This window comes from Streptopelia decaocto (genome assembly GCF_964273445.1).
Source record: "Streptopelia decaocto genome assembly, chromosome: 2".
NCBI lineage: Eukaryota > Metazoa > Chordata > Aves > Columbiformes > Columbidae > Streptopelia > Streptopelia decaocto.
The window spans coordinates 114,956,675-114,982,564 of record NC_138655.1 but is presented as its reverse complement, the minus strand read 5'-3'; the positions used below and the strand labels follow the sequence as shown (position 1 = coordinate 114,982,564).

General features: G+C 44.7%; 1 protein-coding gene across 3 annotated transcripts in view; it reads left to right on the top strand.

The window, feature by feature from the left end:
- Positions 1 to 25,890, top strand: part of BBS9 (Bardet-Biedl syndrome 9) — a 338,602-nt gene that overhangs the window by 152,936 nt on the left and 159,776 nt on the right. For all 3 annotated transcript variants that reach the window (XM_082045335.1, XM_082045334.1, XM_082045336.1), the window contains one exon: positions 1,019 to 1,241. In XM_082045335.1, the coding sequence (XP_081901461.1) occupies positions 1,019 to 1,241 (223 nt within the window). The remainder of the gene's footprint in view (positions 1 to 1,018; positions 1,242 to 25,890) is intronic.

Here is a 25,890-nt window from a genome sequence, read left to right as displayed (position 1 = left end):
AAAACCCTGGTACAAATTGCAAACTTGAAACTAACTTGTAAAGGTGCTTTTTAAGGTGCCACATTAAAAGAAACTTACATGTTTTTACAGAGTGTTATGTGCAAGAGTAAACACTTCATTTTGTGGAAATACATTAACTATTTATGGCACTGAATATAGCTTTTTGTCCTAAAAGCTTTTCCATAGGTAGCTGCTTGTTTGAACTGATTGCTAAGCTGGTCTTCTGTAACCTGATCTGGTTGAAGATGTCACTGCTTATTGCAGGACAGTTGGAATGGGTGACTTTTGAAGGTCCCTTCCAACCCAGACTATTCTGTGATTCTCATAAGAGTTTATAGCTTGATACTGTGCTGTTAGAAATCTAAGTCTCAGCTCATCAGAGCACTGACAAACCTTTGCTAATGCTGTGGATATTGTAACTTAAAGTTAATAAATGGATACTGAATAATTGCAGCTTTGAGTTGCAATTGTGGTGTTCCGTGCTATGGGGGTATGTCAGAATCCTAGTGATTCTGAAGAATGTATGGTTGGATACCTTATTTTTTTCCCTGGCCTTGACATGTTTCCAGCATAATGTTATAGAATACATATTATATTTGTATTTACATCTCAGTTCTGTTCTTAATTCTAAATGTCGCATCCAGGAACTTCTGGGTTTTAGTTATTAAAAAAGCTACTTAATTGAACTGCTATGTCACATACTGTCCATATATTATTATTGAAATGGTATTTGTCTGTCAATCTTAATATTGGAAAGAGTTTGTTTGGTGTGGTTGTGTGTTTTGTTGTTGTTGGCTTGTTGTTGTTTTATTTGTTTTATTTTTTAAATTTTCTATCCAGTTTTTGCTTGTAGAAGCTGAAGGACTGGGTATTCATGACAGTCATTCACCTCCAAATTATATTTATGTATCTGTATAATTTGAAAATTCTTAGTCCTTGATTTGGTACTTTGTTTTTAATATGCTATATCATATTACAGTTCACCTAATTTTGTTTAATTTTCTTTTCTTTAATGCAGGGTTGGGAAGAAGCTGTGGATGCTGCCATTTCTTATTTGTTAAGAACGTGCTTGTCAAAGAGCTCTAAGGAACAGGCCCTGAATCTCAGCAGCGAGTTGTGCATGCCCAAAGATACTAGCAGACTGAAGAAGAACATCACAGTCTTCTGCGATAGATTGGCCAAAGGTGGCCGCCTTTCCTTAAGCACAGACTCAGCCACTCAGCAAGCTGCTGTCATGCCAGGTAAGACATGAAGTACATGTTCATAATTGAAAATATGTATTTGTGCATTAAAATTAAAAATTGTGCACATTTGATTGTGCTGGAAGTTTGTTTTTCACTGGTTGTGGAAACCAGACACTGGTTGTGTTGTTGACCAATAGAATGAGTTAGGTAATAAGGTAATTTTAAATCTAATTTCTAATTCAGTTTGATCACTTATGGCTGTTCTTACAGCACATGCGTAGTAATGTAGTAGTAAATGAACCCCAGATGGTCATTTATGCTCTAAATGTCTTATCACTTATTTCTTTACACTTTTCAATTGAATGTATACATGTGCTGTTTTCTAACGTGATGGAAACTTGAGTAGTGAAAAGTCCTACTTTCTTGATAGATAAATGATTATGGTAGCATTATTTGCTTTAGGGCATATCTGTATGTCTAAATATGAAGTACTGATAACACAGAATAAAAAATCTGCAACTTTAGGAAGGACTAGTTGGCTGGGTGGTAGCTCACAGAAAGCATGAAAGTAAAGATGAAACTAAGCAGGTGTTGAATTAATATTTCTCTTTTGGAAGAGGAATGTGGAGATTTCCGAGTGCACAATGATTTAAATGAATGTCATGGAGTTACCATTTTTTAAAGAAATTTTATTTGCATTCTTTTCTACATTCCTACTTTTTAGTAACAGTTGGAACAAAGCCACACTTTTCTGCAGAGTACTGTTGCAAGACATTTTCTTCCTGCTGTTTTTTCTCTAGTGAGAAAGACAGTCTCTTAATAAACATCATGTACTCCTGCTAACTTGGAAATAGGTTGTGTTTTTTTTTTTTCCAAGCTTCCTACTCTGAATTTGATTGGATGTTCATTCAGCTTCATAGTCTCCTAAACCACATAATATCACGATGGTCTTTGGCCTCAACGACATCCTTCACCTACAACAGCCTTCACATCTGTAGGGAAGACTATGTATTGTATACACACTTCATGCTTAAAATTGGGAGGTTATTTATTTTGTCTTCATGGGTATTGTTTTTGATAAAGTTTGGAGTTATGTTAGGCCAGTATCTTGATTTTCTGTATTTTCTTACATTGTGAAGAATAATTCCTGGTTAATATAATCTGAACGGCCTGTGCAATGTTTCAGCAACTCAGAAGTCCTGGTTATTAGAATGTAAAATGGCTACAGACTATGCAATGGTAGAAACCATATATATATAACTTTTGTTTAGTGCTACACTATGTCCATATCTGGAAGCAGACTGATTATCATGTGAAAAAGTGAGCCACAATAAGTGTCAAATTAGTTTTACAAACTTTTGTTTGTATTCCTTTGCAAGACTAAAATATGTGTTGAACTTTGAAAATATTATATAGGCATTCTTTTTCCTTCTAAGAATTTTGAAAAGGTGTAAATAGCTGCAGTTCATCTTTTTCCACCTAAGCTAATATGTCAGACTGATTTAATAAGGAAGTTCACTTCTCCCTGTTCAGTTGGATAGTGTTATTGTGTTCAGGGGACTATTCAATATGAGTATGATTAATTCTGTTAGGAAAATAGTAAAATTTTGAAAAATTGTCAACAAATTAGAAGCCCTGATCTTGGTGAAGGACCTTGGGAAAGCGGTCTGGTCATGCTATCCACATTGCATGTATAAAGATGAAAATTCTTAATATTGCTAAGCCTGTTTTTGTTTTTTTCTCTTACATGGGGCCAAAATAACACCAAGAATTGATGAGTGATATGTACTAGAAATATTTTTACCCTTGTGGTACAGATAGACACTTATACTACCTCTCAAATAAAAATAATACAAGGAGGAGGTACATTCCAAGCCAAACATAAGATACTTGACTCTGGGCTGTTAGCCATGTATTGATGGTATGTGGGACCAAGATTACCATTTTACATGATGAATAGTGAAAAATTAAGTACCTGTGAGGCGCTGTTTGAGACCTGGTATAGCAACACAAAACTGTTTTAGCTATACTTGAAACACCTTTTGACTGTGATTTACATTAAAAAGAACTAAAATTTATAATCCAAATACAGATTCACAGATAAATCATTTTGCTTTCAAAATTGCTGACTCTAGTGTATAGCCCTTTTGAATATCAAATCACCTAATTAGGAATAAAAATTATGATGTAATTAGGCTTACACTTCAGAGACCCACAAGATGGTATCACTTAAAGAAATTATAAAACGTAATATGACTTCCCCATTTTCACTGAGAGCTCAGCCTGAAGCGTTAATGAAAGAATCTGTATGCTTATGCATTTACTCATTAACGGTTGAGAACATGTGTTTTTGAAAAGTATGGAAGAGCTTAAAAATAAGAGATTTCATCTTAGTTTACAAGCGAGGCTCATTAGAGAGAAATAGTTCTGCCAAATGCTTAGAATACTGTAGTATTTAAGTAGGTACTCTCTAGCACAATGTGCTATATGCTTTGAAATAGTGTGGGTGTTTGTCTTTGGACAGACTGGAGAAAACTGAGAGCTTTCTTGAGAGATTTTACCGAGGGTTTAAAACATTTGTCTTGTCACCTGTTTGAGTTTTCTGTGTCTATCTTTGCATTGGCAAATAGAGCCTGAAGAAGAGGAGACTGAGGGGAGAGCTCACTGTGGTCTACAGCTTCGTCACAAGGGGAGGAGGAGGGGCAGGCACTGATCTCTTCTCTTTGGTGACCAACGACAGAACCCGAGGCAATGGCAGGAAAATGTGCCAGAGGAGATTCAAGTTGGACAAGCAGTCAGGCAGTTGGACTAGGGGATGGTTACAGGCCCCTTCCATCTGAACTGATCTATTCTATCCCATTCTTCTTCCTATGTCCTGCTTTCCCAGAAGCAGATGCTGAGGAAAGCTGTGATGACATTTCAGGGCAGAAGGCACTGAATACCCATAACCATATCCCAGCATAGGCATTGCCTCTGTCACATTGTGGGAAGGAGGCACGTACCTTCAGATGGGGTGAGAGCTGGGAATCGTCTCAAGGTAGTTGGACCAGCTGTACAAAGTGGCAAAAAGCAAGTATGAAGTAGAGTTTTTGAAACTCTTCTCTGTTCATCTGGTTGAGTTGGGTTTCTACAGGGTGGCAAAACCTCATACCTCTGACACTAGTGAGGCTCCAAGATCAAGCCCTCACTCTGAAGCAGGCCATGCTCCTCACCTAAGGGCTTGCGAATCTTTCTGAGGTAAACAATACCTGCTCATTTCCTGTGGATTCTTTTTTCCTTCTTGTACTCATTTTTAGAATTATCCAATCAGTTTTTCATGAAAAAACATGCTAAAAGAAAAGAGCCTGAGAACAACAGTACTCTAAGAGAGAGAAGGTGCATAGGGGTGCTCCTAGGCCTCAGTGTCTGGGACCGGCCTCCCCTGGGACCCCCGCCCACCGCCACCGTCTCCTGCCAAGGGCCCAGGGGACGTGTCTCAGCTCAGCCTGGGACCTTGGGTCCCTGCCTGAGCCGTGTTGTAGGTGTGTGTGCCCGTCCCGTCTCTGCCTCTGTCCCTGGCTGTGCCTGGGCCCTGCCCTGCCGAAGGAGGCTCTCCTGGATGGAGGGAGCCCTCAGGGCTCTGTGAGGACTTGTCGTGCAGAACTCAAGGCATAACACAGCATAACTATTATATTATTTTCTATTCTATCCTATGTATTGTATTCTCTTCCATGCGCTCACCATGAGTCAAATAAGGATGGGCATATTATTTACATGAAATGCCAGGGGGTTTTCAGCTCCAGAAACATTTTCAAGTGCACAGAACACAAAGGATATGAGTGGAAACAGGATTTGATTATATTTTATTTTATTTTAGATTATTCTATGTCACTTACTGACTCTGTTTACAGAGCCGATGCTCATGAGCATTAACACAATGCCCATGTGTAGCCAGCAGCAGGCTGATGCATTCTTCAGTTTACCTTGAAGAAACATCCCTTGCAGGCTGGCAAAGGCAAGTTCCAGAACTGCAAGAACAGCAGCAGAAATATAGGCCAAGCTGTCCCTGTGTCCTGAAGAGGGAGAATGTGAGGAATGAGGATTGGGACAGACCACACACAAAAGAAGATGATGAGGAAGGAGAAGAAGAAGAGGAAGATGAGGAAGGAGAAGAAGGAAAAGAATAAGAAGAAGATAAGGAAGAAGAAGAAGAGCTGTGTGATACTGTGAGGTATTTTCCAAAGTATGGCATATAGCAATGACAAGCAGAGTTTTTCCCTTTGAAGACTTTCTTGGTTCCTCTGCGACTTTGCTAGGGCTGCATGAAAAGCGCTCTTGTTCCTGCCCGGTGCTTGTATTGCATGCAGGGAGAGCTGAAAAGTGGGAGATCCAGATGGTGCAGCAAGTTGGGAGCCCTTCCAAGCACCGTCTGTTTTGCAGCAGCCAGAACCCCTGGGGAAATGGAATCCAGGGAAGAGAAGAGCTGGCTCCTGCTGCAAGGTTGCTCTGGGCAAGAAAGCCCGAGAGAGCCAGGGGCTGTGCTCAATGCTATGGAGGACAAGAAGGAATTCCTAGGAGAACACTTGGGACCCAGCCTGGGACTCCAAGAAGCTTCCTCCTCCCGGCTGCAGGGCACAAGAGGCCATCTTCCTGGTGCTTGAGCAGCAGGCAGGAACCAAGCCAAAAGGGCTCAGAGGAGCTCTGCAAAGTGGTCATGCTCAATGCTGCAGAGGAAGGCAAAAAACCCCCAGGGACCAGGGCCAATCTGCCCTGGGGGAAAATTCCTTCCTGACCCCAATGCTGGCGATCGGCTGTTCCCTGAGCATGTGAGCCAGACCTGGCTCCTTGTCCCATAGGCTGGTTGTGCCTCCTAGGAGCTGCCCAAGCCCTATTACCACTAAACCTGGACTAATCTCATGGGCTTCTGAGAGTGCCCAAATGCCTCTGGCCAGATTGAACTTCAGGGCAAGAATCCTTCCTGTGCCTGTCAGGACAGCAGGGGCTGCTCCAAAGCACTGGGACCCCTGGCAACGTCTCTGTATCCTATTGCTTACCACTGCTGCCCCTGGCTCTGCAGGGGATGAAGACAGCGAGCTCCGCAGTGCTCCTCCAGAAGTCATTCCCTTGGTCTTACCACTGCTTGTGCCTTGGGCACTTCTAGGGGTTGGTGGTTCTTCTGATCTCCTCTGAGGGGTATGCAGCTGTTCGCTGAACAGCGAAGTAGGATTTCTATCTGTCAGGTGCACTTTGAACTTAATCCTTTGCCGTTCCGATTGTGTGTACACGGTTTGTAGGTTGTTGAAGGTTTGTTGTTGAAGGTTTGTGATTCGAGGTTGTTTGTTTAGGGTTTCTTGGTTCAGGCTTGTTTGGATGGGGTTGGTTGTTTCAGGTTGTTTAGTTTAGGGTGGTTGGTGGAGGCTCTTTTGGTTTAGATTGAAGTTGTTTGTTCTAGGCTGGCTTAGGTCATTTGGTTTAGGTTGGTTGAGGCTGGTTGGTTGGTTGAGGTTCGTTGGTTGGCTGTTTGAGCCTGGTTGTTTAAGGCTGGTTGTATTTGGTTGCTTTTTTTACACTGAATTAGGTTCTAATTAGGTTGTTGGTAGATTCTTTCTACCTTGTTTGAAGCTTGTTGCTTTGCACGTTGGTTTAAGTTGGTTGCTTTGGCTGGGTTTCCATGAGTTCTTTACATTAGTTGTTTTCTGATGAATTGTTGTTGGTTGTTTGATGCTGTATGAGGTTGTTTCTAGGTTCTTTGTAGGTTGTGTGTTCGTAAGGCATTTAAACCTTGTTGGTTTAGGCTGTTGAAGGCTGGTTACGTTTGGTTTAGATTGGTGGTCTAACCTTACTTGTTTTGGGTTTCTGTTTTGGCTTGTTTTAGGTTGGTTACTTCAAGCTGGTTGTTGTAGGTGGTTTGATGTCATTTTGTGAAGGTTGATTTGTGTTGTTTGTTTTAGGTGGGTTGGATTTCCTTGTTTCTGTTAGGCTGTTTGGTTGATGTTTTTTCGGAAAGGTTCTTTGGGGTAGGTTGTCTTAGTCTGGTTTAGATTTTTGATTGAGGTATCTTGGTTCAGGGTGTTTAGGTGGTTTTAGTTTTTTTTTAGGAAGTTGTTTTGAGGGTGTTTGTTAGGTGCTGTTTCTTGGAGGCCGATTGGTTAAGGTTGGTTCTTTTAGATTGGTTCTTTTAGGTGAGGTGTTTTAAACTCTTTTTGTTCAGGATGGGTTTTTTTTGTTTGTTTTAGGTTGGTTTAGGTGATTTGGTTGAGCTTCTTTGCTATAGTGTGATTTAGGTCATTGGATGAAGGTTATTTAGATTAGTTTAGGTTGGGTGTTTTAGAAGGAGATTTGCTTTATGGCATTTGGGTTGGTGTGTTTCTATTGAGCTAGGTTTAGGTTGGTTGGAATAGGTTGTTTGAGTTGTTTTTAGGTCAGTTGGTTCGAGTTGGTTGCTTTAGGTGGGTTTCTGTTAGTTGTTTGAGGGTGTATTTTTTGAGGCTGTTTGTTTGAGGTGGGGCATTGGCAGGTTGTCTCTTCGTAGGCCATTGAAGCTTGGTTCTTGTGGAGTTGTTGAAGTTGGGTTGCGGTTGGTTGTCTTATGCTGCTGGATTTAGGGTTGTTGGTTTAGCATGGTTGAGGTTGGTTAATTGGTGGCTTGGGGTTGTTTTGTGTCATTTTAAGGCTGAGTTCTATAGTTTGGTTTAGGTGTTTTGGTAGTTCTTGTTTTTTTGAGGCTGTTTGGTGGAGGTTGTTTCAGGAAGGTTCTTTAGGGTTGGCTACTAGAGTTTGGTTTAGGTTTTTGGTCTAGGTGTCTTCTTTCAGGTTCTTGAGGTTGGCTTAGGTGGTTTGAGGCTGTCTGTTTGAGGCTGGTTGGCTGAGGCTGGTTGCTTGAGAGTGGTTGGTTGTTTGCGTTTGGTTGTTTACAGTTGGTTGGGTTTGGTTGCCTTTTTGACCCTTGATGAGGTTCTGTGTAGTTCTTTGTAGCTTGTTTCTATCTTCTATCTTTTATTTTTTCAGCTTGTTTGTTTTACCTTGTTTTTTTAGATGCTGTTTCTTTGTATGTTGGTTTAAGTTGGTTGTTTTAGCTCTATTTCCATGACTTGCTTTATGGTTGTTTTGTGCGGTTGGTTGTTTGATGCTGTGTGAGGTTGTTTCTAGGTTATTTCTGGGTTCCTTGTAGGTTGTGTGTTTGTAAGGCATTTAGAGGTTGTTGAAGGTTGGTTGTATTTGGTATAGGTTGGTGGTCTAACGTTACTTGTTTTAGGTTTCTGTTAGGCTGCTTGGTTTAGGTGGTTTGGTGTCATTTTGTGAAAGTTGATTTGTGTTGTTTGTTTTAGGTGGGTTGGTTTTCCTCGTTTCTGTTAGGCTGTTTGGCTGATGGTTTTTCAGAAAGGTTTTTTTCGGGTAGGTTGTCTTAGTCTGGTTTAGATTTTTGGTTGAGGTATCTTGGTTCAGGGTGTTTAGGTGGTTTTAGTGTTTTTTTTGAGGAAGGTTGTTTTGAGGGTGTGTGTTAGAGGCTGGTTCTTGAAGGCTGAGTGGTTAGGGTTGGCTGGTTTGGGTTGGTTGGTTGAGGTGATTTTTGGTTGAGGTTATTTAGATGGTTGGTTTAGGCTGGTATTTTAGGTTGGTTGCGTTAGGTGGGATGTTCTAAGCTGTTTTTTGTTTAGGATGTTTTCTTTTGTTGTTTTAAGTTGTTTTAGGTCGTTTGGTTGAGCTTGTTTGCTTTATCGTGGTTTAGGTCACTGGATATAGGTTATTTAGATTCTTTTAGGCTGGATGGTTTAGATTGGTTCTTTTAGGTTGGTGGTTTCAGTAGGTTAGCGTATGAATGTGGTTTTGGGTACATTTGTTGAAGCAGGTTGGCAAAATGTGCCAAAGAAGTCGTGGTAAGGGGCCTCACTTCCGAGGGTGCGCCTTGGGGGCAAGAATCTTTCCCATACCTGTCAGGACAGCGGTGGCTGCTCCAAAGCACTGGGACCCCTGGCAGCATCTCTGCATCCTATTTCTTACCACTGCTGCCTCTGGCTCTGCAGGGCATGAGGACAGCAAGCTCTGCAGTGCTCCTCCAGGCGTCATTCACTTGGTCTTACCACTGCTGTCCAGCTGACAAGGGTTTCCATCCCAAAGATAAGCCTTGCAGCAGAGAACCTCCAGCAGCCTCGTCCAGCCTCCAGTCTTCTCCTCCCTCAGCCCCCCGCCAAGGAATTCCACCAGCTCTTCAAGGGCTTCCTCTGGGATGTGTCCGGGCTGCCCCTGGGCCAGCTCTGGCAGTGGACACGGGAGGCTGCTCCTTCTTATCCTGCCTGGGGCATTGTGACGGCTGCGTTGCCGGGTGCTGGCATTGTGACGTGGTGGTGATGGGGCCCCTGTGTGCAGCCCCGCCCTCAGCCCCACCCGCAGCAGCCCCGCCTGCCAGCCCCCCGCCCAGCACCTATGGAGGAAGCCTTTAGGGTGCTGCCCCGAGGCAGTTCCTGTGCCCAGGACGTCCAGGGGCTGTCCCTGCTGTTTGGTGGCCGTGCACTGGGCACAGCTGCTGGGTGGCCCAGACACCTCCTTTTCCATTCTGATTGTTTGTGCACTGATTGTAGGTAGTTGGAGGTTTGTTGTTGAATGTTCAGTGTTCGAGGTTGTTTGTTTAGGGTTTCTTATTTCAGGCTTGTTGGTTTGAGGTAGGCTGTTTCAAGTTATTTGGTTTAGGTTGCTTTGTGGAGGCTGTTTTCCTTTGGGATTGGTGAGGCTGGTTGTTCCAAGCTGGTTTAGGTTGGTTGTGGCCTGTTGTTTGAGGTTGGTTGGTTGGTTGAGGCTGGTTGTTTACAGTTGGTTGTTTTTGGTTGCTTTTTTTACACTGAATTAGGTTCTAATTAGGTTGTTAGTAGATTCTTAGTTTGTAGGTTGTTTGTTTCTGCCTTGTTAGGAGCTTGTTGTTGTTTTGATTGGTGGTTTAAGTTGGTTGCTTTAGCCAGGTTTCTGTGAGTTGTTTTTGAGTGTTTTGTTGAGGCTGGTTGTTTGTCTGAGGTAGGTTTTATGCAGGTTGTGTGTTTGTAGGCCAATTAAGGTTGATGGGTTTGGGGCTGTTGAAGCTGGTTTTCAGTTGGTTGTCTTTGGTTGCTTGGTTTAGGTTTGTTTGTTTAGCTTGGTTGAGGTTGGTTATTTGGTGATTTGAGGTTGTTTGGTGTGATTTTCAGGTTGATTTCTGTTTTAGGAAGCCTAGGTGGCTGTCTGTGCTGTTTGTTGGCCATGCAGTGGCCAGAGCTGCTGCATTTTTCTGACGCCTCCTTTTCCATTTAGTTTCCCAGGACAAACCTCATGCATTTACTCTTGTCTCGGGTTTTGGCAGAAAGGAGTCCTGCAGGCCAGAGACTAACGATATTAGCTCTCCCCCGTGTGCACTAGAGGGTTACCTTTTGCTACCTAGTTATCGGAGTGTGAGGTACACCAGCGCAGGAACAGTACCTTTCCATTTTTGGAGACTGAAGTTGTAAGGGATGATTCTCCTGCAGAGGGATCTGAACAGTTGGAGGACTGGGCAGTCACCAGTCGCATGAAGTTCAACAAGAGCAAGTACCGGATTTTGTACCTGGGACATGGCGACCCTGGCTGTATATAGAGACTGGGGGATGAAACGCTGGAGAGCAGCTCTGTAGAAAGAGAGCGGGGAGTTTTGGTGGACAGCCAGTTGAACGTGAGCCAGCAGTGTGCCCTGGCAGCCGAGAGGGGCAACCGCGTCCTGGGTGCACCAAGCACAACATTGCCAGCCGGGTGAGGGAGGTGATTGTCCCGCTCTGCTCTGCACTGGTGCGGCCTCACCTGGAGCTCATGGCAGCTCCAGCTTCCTCACAAGGGGAGGAGGAGGGGCAGGCACTGCTCTCTTCTCTCTGGTGACCAGTGACAGAACCCGAGGCAATGGTAGGAAGATGTGCCAGGGGAGATTCAAGTTGGACATTAGGAGAAGGTTCTTTACCCAGAGGGTGGTGGAGCACTGGAACAGGCTCCCCAGGGAGGTGTGACGGCCCCAAGCCTGACAGTGTTCAAGAAGAGACTGGACAATGCACTCAGGCATGTGGCGTGAATTTTGGGGTTCTCCTATGCAGGGTCAGGAGTTGGACTCAATCTTTGTGGGTCCCTTCCAACTCAGGGCATTCTATGATTCTGTGAAGCCAATTTCTATATATTTATGTGTAAGTTAAGCTAGAAGTTTTATGGGAATAATTTTTCAATAGGTCTCTGACATGATCTGATCCTCACAGGAAACACTATGGTATTATGCTTTTAGGTAGTCACAGCATCTCAATACTAGAGGTATCATCTCATGTAACAGAAAAATCTTTCTGTCTTCTGAATAGCAAAGGTTGTTCTAGACAGTGTGTTTTCTAATGTTTTTACTTCATGTACTTTTCAAATTTCTGTCCATGTAAAAGCACAGGTGGATCATAGCAGCAGTAAATGAAAATGGTGCTAAGTTTTTGTTTTTCCTGTTTAATTTTAATGTCTTTGCACAGTAGTGTATTGACCTGGCTTGTTGCTACCCATCTCCAATTGCTGTTGCTACTGTTTAAATATTTTAAATGGCAGTTTCTTCCATGACTTGGATGCATCCCGAGGAGGGCAGCAAAGCTGGGGAAGGGGCTGGAAGGCATGTCCTGTGGGGAGCAGCTGAGGACCCTGGGTCTGTCTGCTTTGGAGAGAAGGGAGCGGAGGGGCAACATGAGTGCTGTCTCCAGGTTCCTGAGGAGGGGAAGTGGAGAGGGAGATGCTGAGCTCTTCTGCCTGGTGCCCAGTGCCAGGAAGCATGGGAATGGCTCTCAGCTGTGTCCATCAGGGGAGGTTCAGCCTTGACATGAGGAAACATTTCTTTGCTGAGAGGTGGTCCAACCCTGGAACAGTCTTCCTGGAGAGGTGGTCGGTGCCCCACGTCTGTCAGTGCTGAAGAGGCATTTGGGCAACATCCTTAGTACCATGCTTTAACTTCTGGTGAGTGCTGAAGCAGTCAGGCAGTTGGACTAGGTGATGATTACAGGGCCCTTCCATCTGAACTGTTCTATTCTGTCCCATTCTTCTTCCTATCTCCTGCTTTCCCAGAAATAGATGCTGAGGAAAGCTGTGATGACATTTCAGGGCAGAAGGCACTGAATACCCATAACCATATCCCAGCATAGGCATTGCCTCTGTCACGTTGTGGGAAGGAGGCACGTACCTTCAGATGGGGTGAGAGCTGGGAATCGTCTCAAGGTAGTTGGACCAGCTGTACAAACTGGCAAAAAGCGAGTACAAAGTAGAGTTTTTGAAACTCTTCTCTGTTCGTCTGATTGAGTTGGGTTTCCACAAGGTGGCAAAACCTCATAACTCTGACACTAGTGAGGCTCCAAGATCAAGCCCTCATTCTGAAGCAGGCCATGCTCCTCACCTAAGGGCTTGCGAATGTTTCTGAGGTGAACAATACCTGCTCATTTCCTGTGGATTCCTTTTTCCTTCTTGTACTCATTTTTAGAATTATCCAATCAGTTTTTCATGAAAAAACATGCTAAAACAAAAGAGCCTGAGAACAACAGTACTCTAACAGAGAGAAGGTGCATAGGGGTGCTCCTAGGCCTCAGTGTGTGGGACCGGCCTCCCCTGGGACCCCCACCCACCGCCACCGTCTCCTGCCAAGGGCCCAGGGGACGTGTCTCAGCTCAGCCTGGGACCTTGGGTCCCTGCCTGAGCCATGTTGTAGGTGTGTGTGCCCGTCCCGTCTCTGCCTCTGTCCCTGGCTGTGCCTGGGCCCTGCCCTGCAGAAGGAGGCTCTCCTGGATGGAGGGAGCCCTCAGGGCTCTGTGAGGACTTGTCGTGCAGAACTCAAGGCATAACACAGCATAACTATTCTATTCTATTCTATTCTATTCTATTCTATTCTATTCTATTCTATTCTATTCTATTCTATTCTATTCTATTCTATTCTATTCTATTCTATTCTATTCTATTCTATTCTATTCTATTCTATTCTATCCTATCCTATCCTATCCTATCCTATCCTATCCTATCCTATGTATTGTATTCTATTCCATGTGCTCACCATGAGTCAAATAAGGGTGGGAATATTATTTACATGAAATGCCAGGGGGTTTTCAGCTCCAGAAACATTTTCAAGTGCACAGAACACAAAGGATACGAGTGGAAACAGGATTTGATTATATTTTATTTTATTTTAGATTATTCTATGTCACTTACTGACTCTGTTTACAGAGCCGATGCTCATGAGCATTAACACAATGCCCATGTGTAGCCAGGAGCAGGCTGATGCATTGTTCAGTTTACCTTGAAGAAACATCCCTTGCAGGCTGGCAAAGGCAAGTTCCAGAACTGCAAGAACAGCAGCAGAAATATAGGCCAAGCTGTCCCTGTGTCCTGAAGAGGGAGAATGTGAGGAATGAGGATTGGGACAGACCACACACAAAAGAAGATGATGAGGAAGGAGAAGAAGAAGAGGAAGATGAGGAAGGAGAAGAAGAAAAAGAATAAGAAGAAGATAAGGAAGAAGAAGAAGAGCTGTGTGATACTGTGAGGTATTTTCCAAAGTATGGCATATAGCGATGACAAGCAGAGTTTTTCCCTTTGAAGACTTTCTTGGTTCCTATGCTACTTGGCTAGGGCTGCATGAAAAGTGCTCTTGTTCCTGCCCGGTGCTTGTATTGCATGCAGGGAGAGCTGAAAAGTGGGAGATCCAGATGGTGCAGCAAGTTGGGAGCCCTTCCAAGCACCGTCTGTTTTGCAGCAGCCAGAACCCCTGGGGAAATGGAATCCAGGGAAGAGAAGAGCTGGCTCCTGCTGCAAGGTTGCTCTGGGCAAGAAAGCCCGAGAGAGCCAGGGGCTGTGCTCAATGCTATGGAGGACAAGAAGGAATTCCTAGGAGAACACTTGGGACCCATCCTGGGACTCCAAGAAGCTTCCTCCTCCCGGCTGCAGGGCACGAGAGGCCATCTTCCTGGTGCTTGAGCAGCAGGCAGGAACCAAGCCAAAAGGGCTCAGAGGAGCTCTGCAAAGTGGTCATGCTCAATGCTGCAGAGGAAGGCAAAAAACCCCCAGGGACCAGGGCCAATCTGCCCTGGGGGAAAATTCCTTCCTGACCCCAATGCTGGCGATCGGCTGTTCCCTGAGCATGTGAGCCAGACCTGGCTCCTTGTCCCATAGGCTGGTCATGCCTCCTAGGAGCTGCCCAAGCCCTATTACCACTAAACCTGGACTAATCTCATGGGCTTCTGAGAGTGCCCAAATGCCTCTGGCCAGATTGAACTTCAGGGCAAGAATCCTTCCTGTACCTGTCAAGACAGCTTGGGCCGCTCTCAAGCACTGGGACCCCTGGCAACGTCTCTGTATCCTATTGCTTACCACTGCTGCCCCTGGCTCTGCAGGGGATGAAGACAGTGAGCTCCACAGTGCTCCTCCAGAAGTCATTCCCTTGGTCTTACCACTGCTTGTGCCTTGGGCACTTCTAGGGGTTGGTGGTTCTTCTGATCTCCTCTGAGGGGTATGCATCTGTTCGCTGAACAGCGAAGTAGGATTTCTATCTGTCAGGTGCACTTTGAACTTAATCCTTTGCCATTCCGATTGTGTGTACACGGTTTGTAGGTTGTTGAAGGTTTGTTGTTGAAGGTTTGTGATTCGAGGTTGTTTGTTTAGGGTTTCTTGGTTCAGGCTTGTTTGGTTGGGGCTGGTTGTTTCAGGTTGTTTAGTTTAGGGTGGTTGGTGGAGGCTTTTTTGGTTTAGATTGCAGTTGTTTGTTCTAGGGTGGCTTAGGTCATTTGGTTTAGGTTGGTTGAGGCTGGTTGGTTGATTGAGGTTGGTTGGTTGGCTGTTTGAGGCTAGTTGTTTAAGGCTGGTTGTATTTGGTTGCTTTTTTTACACTGAATTAGATTCTAATTAGGTTGTTGGTAGATTCTTTCTTTCTACCTTGTTTGAAGCTTGTTGTTTTGCACGTTGGTTTAAATTGGTTGCTTTGGCTGGGTTTCCATGAGTTCTTTACATTAGTTGTTTTCTGATGAATTGTTGTTGGTTGTTTGATGCTGTATGAGGTTGTTTCTAGGTTCTTTGTAGGTTCTCTAGGTTGTGTGTTCATAAGGCATTTAAACCTTGTTGGTTTAGGCTGTTGAAGGCTGGTTACGTTTGGTTTAGATTGGTGGTCTAACCTTACTTGTTTTGGGTTTCTGTTTTAGCTTGGTTTAGGTTGGTTACTTCAAGTTGGTTGTTGTAGGTGGTTTGATGTCATTTTGTGGAGGTTGATTTGTGTTGTTTGTTTTAGGTGGGTTGGATTTCCTTGTTTCTGTTAGGCTGTTTGGTTGAAGTTTTTTCAGAAAGGGTCTTTGGGGTAGGTTGTCTTAGTCTGGTTTAGATTTTTGATTGAGGTATCTTGGTTCAGGGTGTTCAGGTGGTTTTAGGTTTTTTTTGAGGAAAGTTGTTTTGAGGGTGTTTGTTAGAGGCTATTTCTGGGAGACCGATTGGTTAAGGTTGGTTCTTTTAGGTGAGGTGTTTTAATCTCTTTTTGTTCAGGATGGGGTTTTTTTGTTTGTTTTAGGTTGGTTTAGGTGATTTGGTTGAGCTTCTTTGCTTTAGTGTGGTTTAGGTCATTGGATGAAGGTTATTTAGATTAGTTTAGGTTGGGTGTTTTAGAAGGAGGTTTGCTTTATGGCATTTGGGTTGGTGTGTTTCTATTGAGCTAGGTTTAGGTTGGTTGGAATATGTTGTTTGAGTTGTTTTTAGGTCAGTTGGTTCGAGTTGGTTGCTTTAGGTGGGTTTCTGTTAGTTGTTTGAGGGTGTATTTTTTGAGGCTGTTTGTTTGAGGTGGGGCATTGGCAGGTTGTCTCTTCGTAGGCCATTGAAGCTTGGTTGTTGTGGAGTTGTTGAAGTTGGGTTTCGGTTGGTTGTCTTATGCTGCTGGATTTAGGTTTGTTGGTTTAGCTTGGTTGAGGTTGGTTAATTGGTGGCTTGAGGTTGTTTGGTGTCATTTTAAGGCTGAGTTCTATTGTTTGGTTTAGGTGTTTTGGTAGTTCTGTTTTTATGAAGCTGTTTGGTAGATGTTGTTTCAGGAAAGTTCTTTAGGGTTGGCTACTAGAGTTTGGTTTAGGTTTTTGGTCTAGGTGTCTTCTTTCAGGTTCTTGAGGTTGGCTTAGGTGGTTTGGCTTAGGTGGTTTGAGGCTGGCTGTTTGAGGCTGGTTGCTTGAGATTGGTTGGTTGGTTGCGTTTGGTTGTTTACTGTTGGTTGGGTTTGGTTGCCTTTTTGACCCTTTATGAGGCTCTGTGTAATTCTTTGTAGCTTGTTTTTATCTTCTGTGTTCCTCCCTTCTTTTATTTTTGCAGCTTGTTTGTTTTACCTTGTTTTTTTAGATGCTGTTTCTTTGTATGTTGGTTTAAGTTGGTTGTTTTAGCTCTGTTTCCATGAGTTGCTTTATGGTTGTTTTGTGCGGTTGGTTGTTTGATGCTGTGTGAGGTTGCTTCTAGGTTATTTCTGGGTTCCTTGTAGGTTGTGTGTTTGTAAGGCATTTAGAAGTTGTTGGTTTAGGTTGTTGAAGGTTGGTTGAGTTTGGTATAGGTTGGTGGTCTAACGTTACTTGTTTTAGGTTTCTGTTAGGCTGCTTGGTTTAGGTTGTTTGGTGTCATTTTGTGAAAGTTGATTTGTGTTGTTTGTTTTAGGTGGGTTGGTTTTCCTCGTTTCTGTTAGGCTGTTTGGCTGATGGTTTTTCAGAAAGGTTTTTTTCGGGTAGGTTGTCTTAGTCGGGATTAGATTTTTGGTTGAGGTATCTTGGTTCAGGGTGTTTAGGTGGATTTAGGGTTTTTTTTGAGGAAGGTTGTTTTGAGCGTGTGTGTTAGAGGCTGGTTCTTGAAGGCTGAGTGGTTAGGGTTGGCTGGTTTGGGTTGGTTGGTTGAGGTCATTTTTGGTTGAGGTTATTTAGTTGGTTGGTTTAGGCTGGTATTTTAGGTTGGTTGTTTTAGGTGGGATGTTCTAAGCTGTTTTTTGTTTAGGATGTTTTCTTTTGTTGTTGTTATTTTAAGTTGTTTTAGGGCATTTGGTTGAGCTTGTTTGCTTTATCGTGGTTTAGGTCACTGGATATTTAGATTCTTTTAGGCTGGATGGTTTAGATTGGTTCTCTTAGGTTGGTGGTTTCAGTAGGTTAGTGTATGAATGTGGTTTTGGGTACATTTGTTGAAGCAGGTTGGCAAAATGTGCCAAAGAAGTCGTGGTAAGGGGCCTCACTTCCGAGGGTGCGCCTTGGGGGCAAGAATCTTTCCCATACCTGTCAGGACAGCGGTGGCTGCTCCAAAGCACTGGGACCCCTGGCAGCATCTCTGCATCCTATTTCTTACCACTGCTGCCTCTGGCTCTGCAGGGGATGAGGACAGCGAGCTCTGCAGTGCTCCTCCAGGCGTCATTCACTTGGTCTCCTATGCAGGGTCAGGAGTTGGACTCACTGCTGTCCAGCTGACAAGGGTTTCCATCCCAAAGATAAGCCTTGCAGCAGAGAACCTCCAGCAGCCTCGTCCAGCCTCCAGTCTTCTCCTCCCTCAGCCCCCCCACCAAGGAATTCCACCAGCTCTTCAAGGGCTTCCTCTGGGATGTGTCCGGGCTGCCCCTGGGCCAGCTCTGGCAGTGGACACGGGAGGCTGCTCCTTCTTATCCTGCCCGGGGCATTGTGACGGCTGCGTTGCCGGGTGCTGGCATTGTGACGTGGTGGTGAGGGGGCCCCTGCGTGCAGCCCCGCCCTCAGCCCCACCCGCAGCAGCCCCGCCTGCCAGCCCCCCGCCCAGCACCCTATGGAGGAAGCCTTTAGGGTGCTGCCCCGAGGCAGTTCCTGTGCCCAGGAGGTCCAGGGGCTGTCCCTGCCGTTCGGTGGCCGTGCACTGGGCACAGCTGCTGGGTGGTCCTGACACCTCCTTTTCCATTCCGATTGTTTGTGCATTGATTGTAGGTAGTTGGAGGTTTGTTGTTGAATGTTCAGTGTTCGAGGTTGTTTGTTTAGGGTTTCTTATTTCAGGCTTGTTGGTTTGAGGTAGGCTGTTTCAAGTTATTTGGTTTAGGTTGCTTTGTGGAGGCTGTTTTTCTTTGGGATTGGTGAGGTTGTTTGTTCCACGCTGGTTTAGGTTGGTTGAGGCCTGTTGTTTGAGGTTGGTTGGTTGGTTGAGGCTGGTTGTTTACAGTTGGTTGTTTTTGGTTGCTTTTTTTACACTGAATTAGGTTCTAATTAGGTTGTTAGTAGATTCTTAGTTTGTAGGTTGTTTGTTTCTGCCTTGTTAGGAGCTTGTTGTTGTTTTGATTGGTGGTTTAAGTTGGTCGCTTTAGCCAGGTTTCTGTGAGTTGTTTTTGAGTGTTTTGTTGAGGCTGGTTGTTTGTCTGAGGTAGGTTTTATGCAGGTTGTGTGTTTGTAGGCCAATTAAGGTTGATGGGTTTGGGGCTGTTGAAGCTGGTTTTCAGTTGGTTGTCTTTGGTTGCTTGGTTTAGGTTTGTTTGTTTAGCTTGGTTGAGGTTGGTTATTTGGTGATTTGAGGTTGTTTGGTGTGATTTTCAGGTTGATTTCTGTTTTAGGAAGCCTAGGTGGCTGTCTGTGCTGTTTGTTGGCCATGCAGTGGCCAGAGCTGCTGCATTTTTCTGACGCCTCCTTTTCCATTTAGTTTCCCAGGACAAACCTCATGCATTTACTCTTGTCTCGGGTTTTGGCAGAAAGGAGTCCTGCAGGCCAGAGACTAACGATATTAGCTCTCCCCCGTGTGCACTAGAGGGTTACCTTTTGCTACCTAGTTATCGGAGTGTGAGGTACACCAGCGCAGGAACAGTACCTTTCCATTTTTGGAGACTGAAGTTGTAAGGGATGATTCTCCTGCAGAGGGATCTGAACAGTTGGAGGACTGGGCAGTCACCAGTCGCATGAAGTTCAACAAGAGCAAGTACCGGATTTTGTACCTGGGACATGGCGACCCTGGCTGTATATAGAGACTGGGGGATGAAACGCTGGAGAGCAGCTCTGTAGAAAGAGAGCGGGGAGTTTTGGTGGACAGCCAGTTGAACGTGAGCCAGCAGTGTGCCCTGGCAGCCGAGAGGGGCAACCGCGTCCTGGGTGCACCAAGCACAACATTGCCAGCCGGGTGAGGGAGGTGATTGTCCCGCTCTGCTCTGCACTGGTGCGGCCTCACCTGGAGCTCATGGCAGCTCCAGCTTCCTCACAAGGGGAGGAGGAGGGGCAGGCACTGCTCTCTTCTCTCTGGTGACCAGTGACAGAACCCGAGGCAATGGTAGGAAGATGTGCCAGGGGAGATTCAAGTTGGACATTAGGAGAAGGTTCTTTACCCAGAGGGTGGTGGAGCACTGGAACAGGCTCCCCAGGGAGGTGTGACGGCCCCAAGCCTGACAGTGTTCAAGAAGAGACTGGACAATGCACTCAGGCATGTGGCGTGAATTTTGGGGTTCTCCTATGCAGGGTCAGGAGTTGGACTCAATCTTTGTGGGTCCCTTCCAACTCAGGGCATTCTATGATTCTGTGAAGCCAATTTCTATATATTTATGTGTAAGTTAAGCTAGAAGTTTTATGGGAATAATTTTTCAATAGGTCTCTGACATGATCTGATCCTCACAGGAAACACTATGGTATTATGCTTTTAGGTAGTCACAGCATCTCAATACTAGAGGTATCATCTCATGTAACAGAAAAATCTTTCTGTCTTCTGAATAGCAAAGGTTGTTCTAGACAGTGTGTTTTCTAATGTTTTTACTTCATGTACTTTTCAAATTTCTGTCCATGTAAAAGCACAGGTGGATCATAGCAGCAGTAAATGAAAATGGTGCTAAGTTTTTGTTTTTCCTGTTTAATTTTAATGTCTTTGCACAGTAGTGTATTGACCTGGCTTGTTGCTACCCATCTCCAATTGCTGTTGCTACTGTTTAAATATTTTAAATGGCAGTTTCTTCCATGACTTGGATGCATCCCGAGGAGGGCAGCAAAGCTGGGGAAGGGGCTGGAAGGCATGTCCTGTGGGGAGCAGCTGAGGACCCTGGGTCTGTCTGCTTTGGAGAGAAGGGAGCGGAGGGGCAACATGAGTGCTGTCTCCAGGTTCCTGAGGAGGGGAAGTGGAGAGGGAGGTGCTGAGCTCTTCTGCCTGGTGCCCAGTGCCAGGAGGCATGGGAATGGCTCTCAGCTGTGTCCATCAGGGGAGGTTCAGCCTTGACATGAGGAAACATTTCTTTGCTGAGAGGTGGTCCAACCCTGGAACAGTCTTCCTGGAGAGGTGGTCGGTGCCCCACGTCTGTCAGTGCTGAAGAGGCATTTGGGCAACATCCTTAGTACCATGCTTTAACTTCTGGTGAGTGCTGAAGCAGTCAGGCAGTTGGACTAGGTGATGATTACAGGGCCCTTCCATCTGAACTGTTCTATTCTGTCCCATTCTTCTTCCTATCTCCTGCTTTCCCAGAAATAGATGCTGAGGAAAGCTGTGATGACATTTCAGGGCAGAAGGCACTGAATACCCATAACCATATCCCAGCATAGGCATTGCCTCTGTCACGTTGTGGGAAGGAGGCACGTACCTTCAGATGGGGTGAGAGCTGGGAATCGTCTCAAGGTAGTTGGACCAGCTGTACAAACTGGCAAAAAGCGAGTACAAAGTAGAGTTTTTGAAACTCTTCTCTGTTCGTCTGATTGAGTTGGGTTTCCACAAGGTGGCAAAACCTCATAACTCTGACACTAGTGAGGCTCCAAGATCAAGCCCTCATTCTGAAGCAGGCCATGCTCCTCACCTAAGGGCTTGCGAATGTTTCTGAGGTGAACAATACCTGCTCATTTCCTGTGGATTCCTTTTTCCTTCTTGTACTCATTTTTAGAATTATCCAATCAGTTTTTCATGAAAAAACATGCTAAAACAAAAGAGCCTGAGAACAACAGTACTCTAACAGAGAGAAGGTGCATAGGGGTGCTCCTAGGCCTCAGTGTGTGGGACCGGCCTCCCCTGGGACCCCCACCCACCGCCACCGTCTCCTGCCAAGGGCCCAGGGGACGTGTCTCAGCTCAGCCTGGGACCTTGGGTCCCTGCCTGAGCCATGTTGTAGGTGTGTGTGCCCGTCCCGTCTCTGCCTCTGTCCCTGGCTGTGCCTGGGCCCTGCCCTGCAGAAGGAGGCTCTCCTGGATGGAGGGAGGCCTCAGGGCTCTGTGAGGACTTGTCGTGCAGAACTCAAGGCATAACACAGCATAACTATTCTATTCTATTCTATTCTATTCTATTCTATTCTATTCTATTCTATTCTATTCTATTCTATTCTATTCTATTCTATTCTATTCTATTCTATTCTATTCTATTCTATTCTATTCTATTCTATTCTATTCTATTCTATTCTATTCTATTCTATCCTATCCTATCCTATCCTATCCTATCCTATCCTATCCTATCCTATCCTATCCTATGTATTGTATTCTATTCCATGTGCTCACCATGAGTCAAATAAGGGTGGGAATATTATTTACATGAAATGCCAGGGGGTTTTCAGCTCCAGAAACATTTTCAAGTGCACAGAACACAAAGGATACGAGTGGAAACAGGATTTGATTATATTTTATTTTATTTTAGATTATTCTATGTCACTTACTGACTCTGTTTACAGAGCCGATGCTCATGAGCATTAACACAATGCCCATGTGTAGCCAGGAGCAGGCTGATGCATTGTTCAGTTTACCTTGAAGAAACATCCCTTGCAGGCTGGCAAAGGCAAGTTCCAGAACTGCAAGAACAGCAGCAGAAATATAGGCCAAGCTGTCCCTGTGTCCTGAAGAGGGAGAATGTGAGGAATGAGGATTGGGACAGACCACACACAAAAGAAGATGATGAGGAAGGAGAAGAAGAAGAGGAAGATGAGGAAGGAGAAGAAGAAAAAGAATAAGAAGAAGATAAGGAAGAAGAAGAAGAGCTGTGTGATACTGTGAGGTATTTTCCAAAGTATGGCATATAGCGATGACAAGCAGAGTTTTTCCCTTTGAAGACTTTCTTGGTTCCTATGCTACTTGGCTAGGGCTGCATGAAAAGTGCTCTTGTTCCTGCCCGGTGCTTGTATTGCATGCAGGGAGAGCTGAAAAGTGGGAGATCCAGATGGTGCAGCAAGTTGGGAGCCCTTCCAAGCACCGGCTGTTTTGCAGCAGCCAGAACCCCTGGGGAAATGGAATCCAGGGAAGAGAAGAGCTGGCTCCTGCTGCAAGGTTGCTCTGGGCAAGAAAGCCCGAGAGAGCCAGGGGCTGTGCTCAATGCTATGGAGGACAAGAAGGAATTCCTAGGAGAACACTTGGGACCCATCCTGGGACTCCAAGAAGCTTCCTCCTCCCGGCTGCAGGGCACGAGAGGCCATCTTCCTGGTGCTTGAGCAGCAGGCAGGAACCAAGCCAAAAGGGCTCAGAGGAGCTCTGCAAAGTGGTCATGCTCAATGCTGCAGAGGAAGGCAAAAAACCCCCAGGGACCAGGGCCAATCTGCCCTGGGGGAAAATTCCTTCCTGACCCCAATGCTGGCGATCGGCTGTTCCCTGAGCATGTGAGCCAGACCTGGCTCCTTGTCCCATAGGCTGGTCATGCCTCCTAGGAGCTGCCCAAGCCCTATTACCACTAAACCTGGACTAATCTCATGGGCTTCTGAGAGTGCCCAAATGCCTCTGGCCAGATTGAACTTCAGGGCAAGAATCCTTCCTGTACCTGTCAAGACAGCTTGGGCCGCTCTCAAGCACTGGGACCCCTGGCAACGTCTCTGTATCCTATTGCTTACCACTGCTGCCCCTGGCTCTGCAGGGGATGAAGACAGTGAGCTCCACAGTGCTCCTCCAGAAGTCATTCCCTTGGTCTTACCACTGCTTGTGCCTTGGGCACTTCTAGGGGTTGGTGGTTCTTCTGATCTCCTCTGAGGGGTATGCATCTGTTCGCTGAACAGCGAAGTAGGATTTCTATCTGTCAGGTGCACTTTGAACTTAATCCTTTGCCATTCCGATTGTGTGTACACGGTTTGTAGGTTGTTGAAGGTTTGTTGTTGAAGGTTTGTGATTCGAGGTTGTTTGTTTAGGGTTTCTTGGTTCAGGCTTGTTTGGTTGGGGCTGGTTGTTTCAGGTTGTTTAGTTTAGGGTGGTTGGTGGAGGCTTTTTTGGTTTAGATTGCAGTTGTTTGTTCTAGGGTGGCTTAGGTCATTTGGTTTAGGTTGGTTGAGGCTGGTTGGTTGATTGAGGTTGGTTGGTTGGCTGTTTGAGGCTAGTTGTTTAAGGCTGGTTGTATTTGGTTGCTTTTTTTACACTGAATTAGATTCTAATTAGGTTGTTGGTAGATTCTTTCTTTCTACCTTGTTTGAAGCTTGTTGTTTTGCACGTTGGTTTAAATTGGTTGCTTTGGCTGGGTTTCCATGAGTTCTTTACATTAGTTGTTTTCTGATGAATTGTTGTTGGTTGTTTGATGCTGTATGAGGTTGTTTCTAGGTTCTTTGTAGGTTCTCTAGGTTGTGTGTTCATAAGGCATTTAAACCTTGTTGGTTTAGGCTGTTGAAGGCTGGTTACGTTTGGTTTAGATTGGTGGTCTAACCTTACTTGTTTTGGGTTTCTGTTTTAGCTTGGTTTAGGTTGGTTACTTCAAGTTGGTTGTTGTAGGTGGTTTGATGTCATTTTGTGGAGGTTGATTTGTGTTGTTTGTTTTAGGTGGGTTGGATTTCCTTGTTTCTGTTAGGCTGTTTGGTTGAAGTTTTTTCAGAAAGGGTCTTTGGGGTAGGTTGTCTTAGTCTGGTTTAGATTTTTGATTGAGGTATCTTGGTTCAGGGTGTTCAGGTGGTTTTAGGTTTTTTTTGAGGAAAGTTGTTTTGAGGGTGTTTGTTAGAGGCTATTTCTGGGAGACCGATTGGTTAAGGTTGGTTCTTTTAGGTGAGGTGTTTTAATCTCTTTTTGTTCAGGATGGGGTTTTTTTGTTTGTTTTAGGTTGGTTTAGGTGATTTGGTTGAGCTTCTTTGCTTTAGTGTGGTTTAGGTCATTGGATGAAGGTTATTTAGATTAGTTTAGGTTGGGTGTTTTAGAAGGAGGTTTGCTTTATGGCATTTGGGTTGGTGTGTTTCTATTGAGCTAGGTTTAGGTTGGTTGGAATATGTTGTTTGAGTTGTTTTTAGGTCAGTTGGTTCGAGTTGGTTGCTTTAGGTGGGTTTCTGTTAGTTGTTTGAGGGTGTATTTTTTGAGGCTGTTTGTTTGAGGTGGGGCATTGGCAGGTTGTCTCTTCGTAGGCCATTGAAGCTTGGTTGTTGTGGAGTTGTTGAAGTTGGGTTTCGGTTGGTTGTCTTATGCTGCTGGATTTAGGTTTGTTGGTTTAGCTTGGTTGAGGTTGGTTAATTGGTGGCTTGAGGTTGTTTGGTGTCATTTTAAGGCTGAGTTCTATTGTTTGGTTTAGGTGTTTTGGTAGTTCTGTTTTTATGAAGCTGTTTGGTAGATGTTGTTTCAGGAAAGTTCTTTAGGGTTGGCTACTAGAGTTTGGTTTAGGTTTTTGGTCTAGGTGTCTTCTTTCAGGTTCTTGAGGTTGGCTTAGGTGGTTTGGCTTAGGTGGTTTGAGGCTGGCTGTTTGAGGCTGGTTGCTTGAGATTGGTTGGTTGGTTGCGTTTGGTTGTTTACTGTTGGTTGGGTTTGGTTGCCTTTTTGACCCTTTATGAGGCTCTGTGTAATTCTTTGTAGCTTGTTTTTATCTTCTGTGTTCCTCCCTTCTTTTATTTTTGCAGCTTGTTTGTTTTACCTTGTTTTTTTAGATGCTGTTTCTTTGTATGTTGGTTTAAGTTGGTTGTTTTAGCTCTGTTTCCATGAGTTGCTTTATGGTTGTTTTGTGCGGTTGGTTGTTTGATGCTGTGTGAGGTTGCTTCTAGGTTATTTCTGGGTTCCTTGTAGGTTGTGTGTTTGTAAGGCATTTAGAAGTTGTTGGTTTAGGTTGTTGAAGGTTGGTTGAGTTTGGTATAGGTTGGTGGTCTAACGTTACTTGTTTTAGGTTTCTGTTAGGCTGCTTGGTTTAGGTTGTTTGGTGTCATTTTGTGAAAGTTGATTTGTGTTGTTTGTTTTAGGTGGGTTGGTTTTCCTCGTTTCTGTTAGGCTGTTTGGCTGATGGTTTTTCAGAAAGGTTTTTTTCGGGTAGGTTGTCTTAGTCGGGATTAGATTTTTGGTTGAGGTATCTTGGTTCAGGGTGTTTAGGTGGATTTAGGGTTTTTTTTGAGGAAGGTTGTTTTGAGCGTGTGTGTTAGAGGCTGGTTCTTGAAGGCTGAGTGGTTAGGGTTGGCTGGTTTGGGTTGGTTGGTTGAGGTCATTTTTGGTTGAGGTTATTTAGTTGGTTGGTTTAGGCTGGTATTTTAGGTTGGTTGTTTTAGGTGGGATGTTCTAAGCTGTTTTTTGTTTAGGATGTTTTCTTTTGTTGTTGTTATTTTAAGTTGTTTTAGGGCATTTGGTTGAGCTTGTTTGCTTTATCGTGGTTTAGGTCACTGGATATTTAGATTCTTTTAGGCTGGATGGTTTAGATTGGTTCTCTTAGGTTGGTGGTTTCAGTAGGTTAACGTATGAATGTGATTTTGGGTACATTTGTTGAAGCAGGTTGGCAAAATGTGCCAAAGAAGTCGTGGTAAGGGGCCTCGCTTCCGAGAGTGCGCCTTGGGGGCAAGAATCTTTCCCATACCTGTCAGGACAGCGGTGGCTGCTCCAAAGCACTGGGACCCCTGGCAGCATCTCTGCATCCTATTTCTTACCACTGCTGCCTC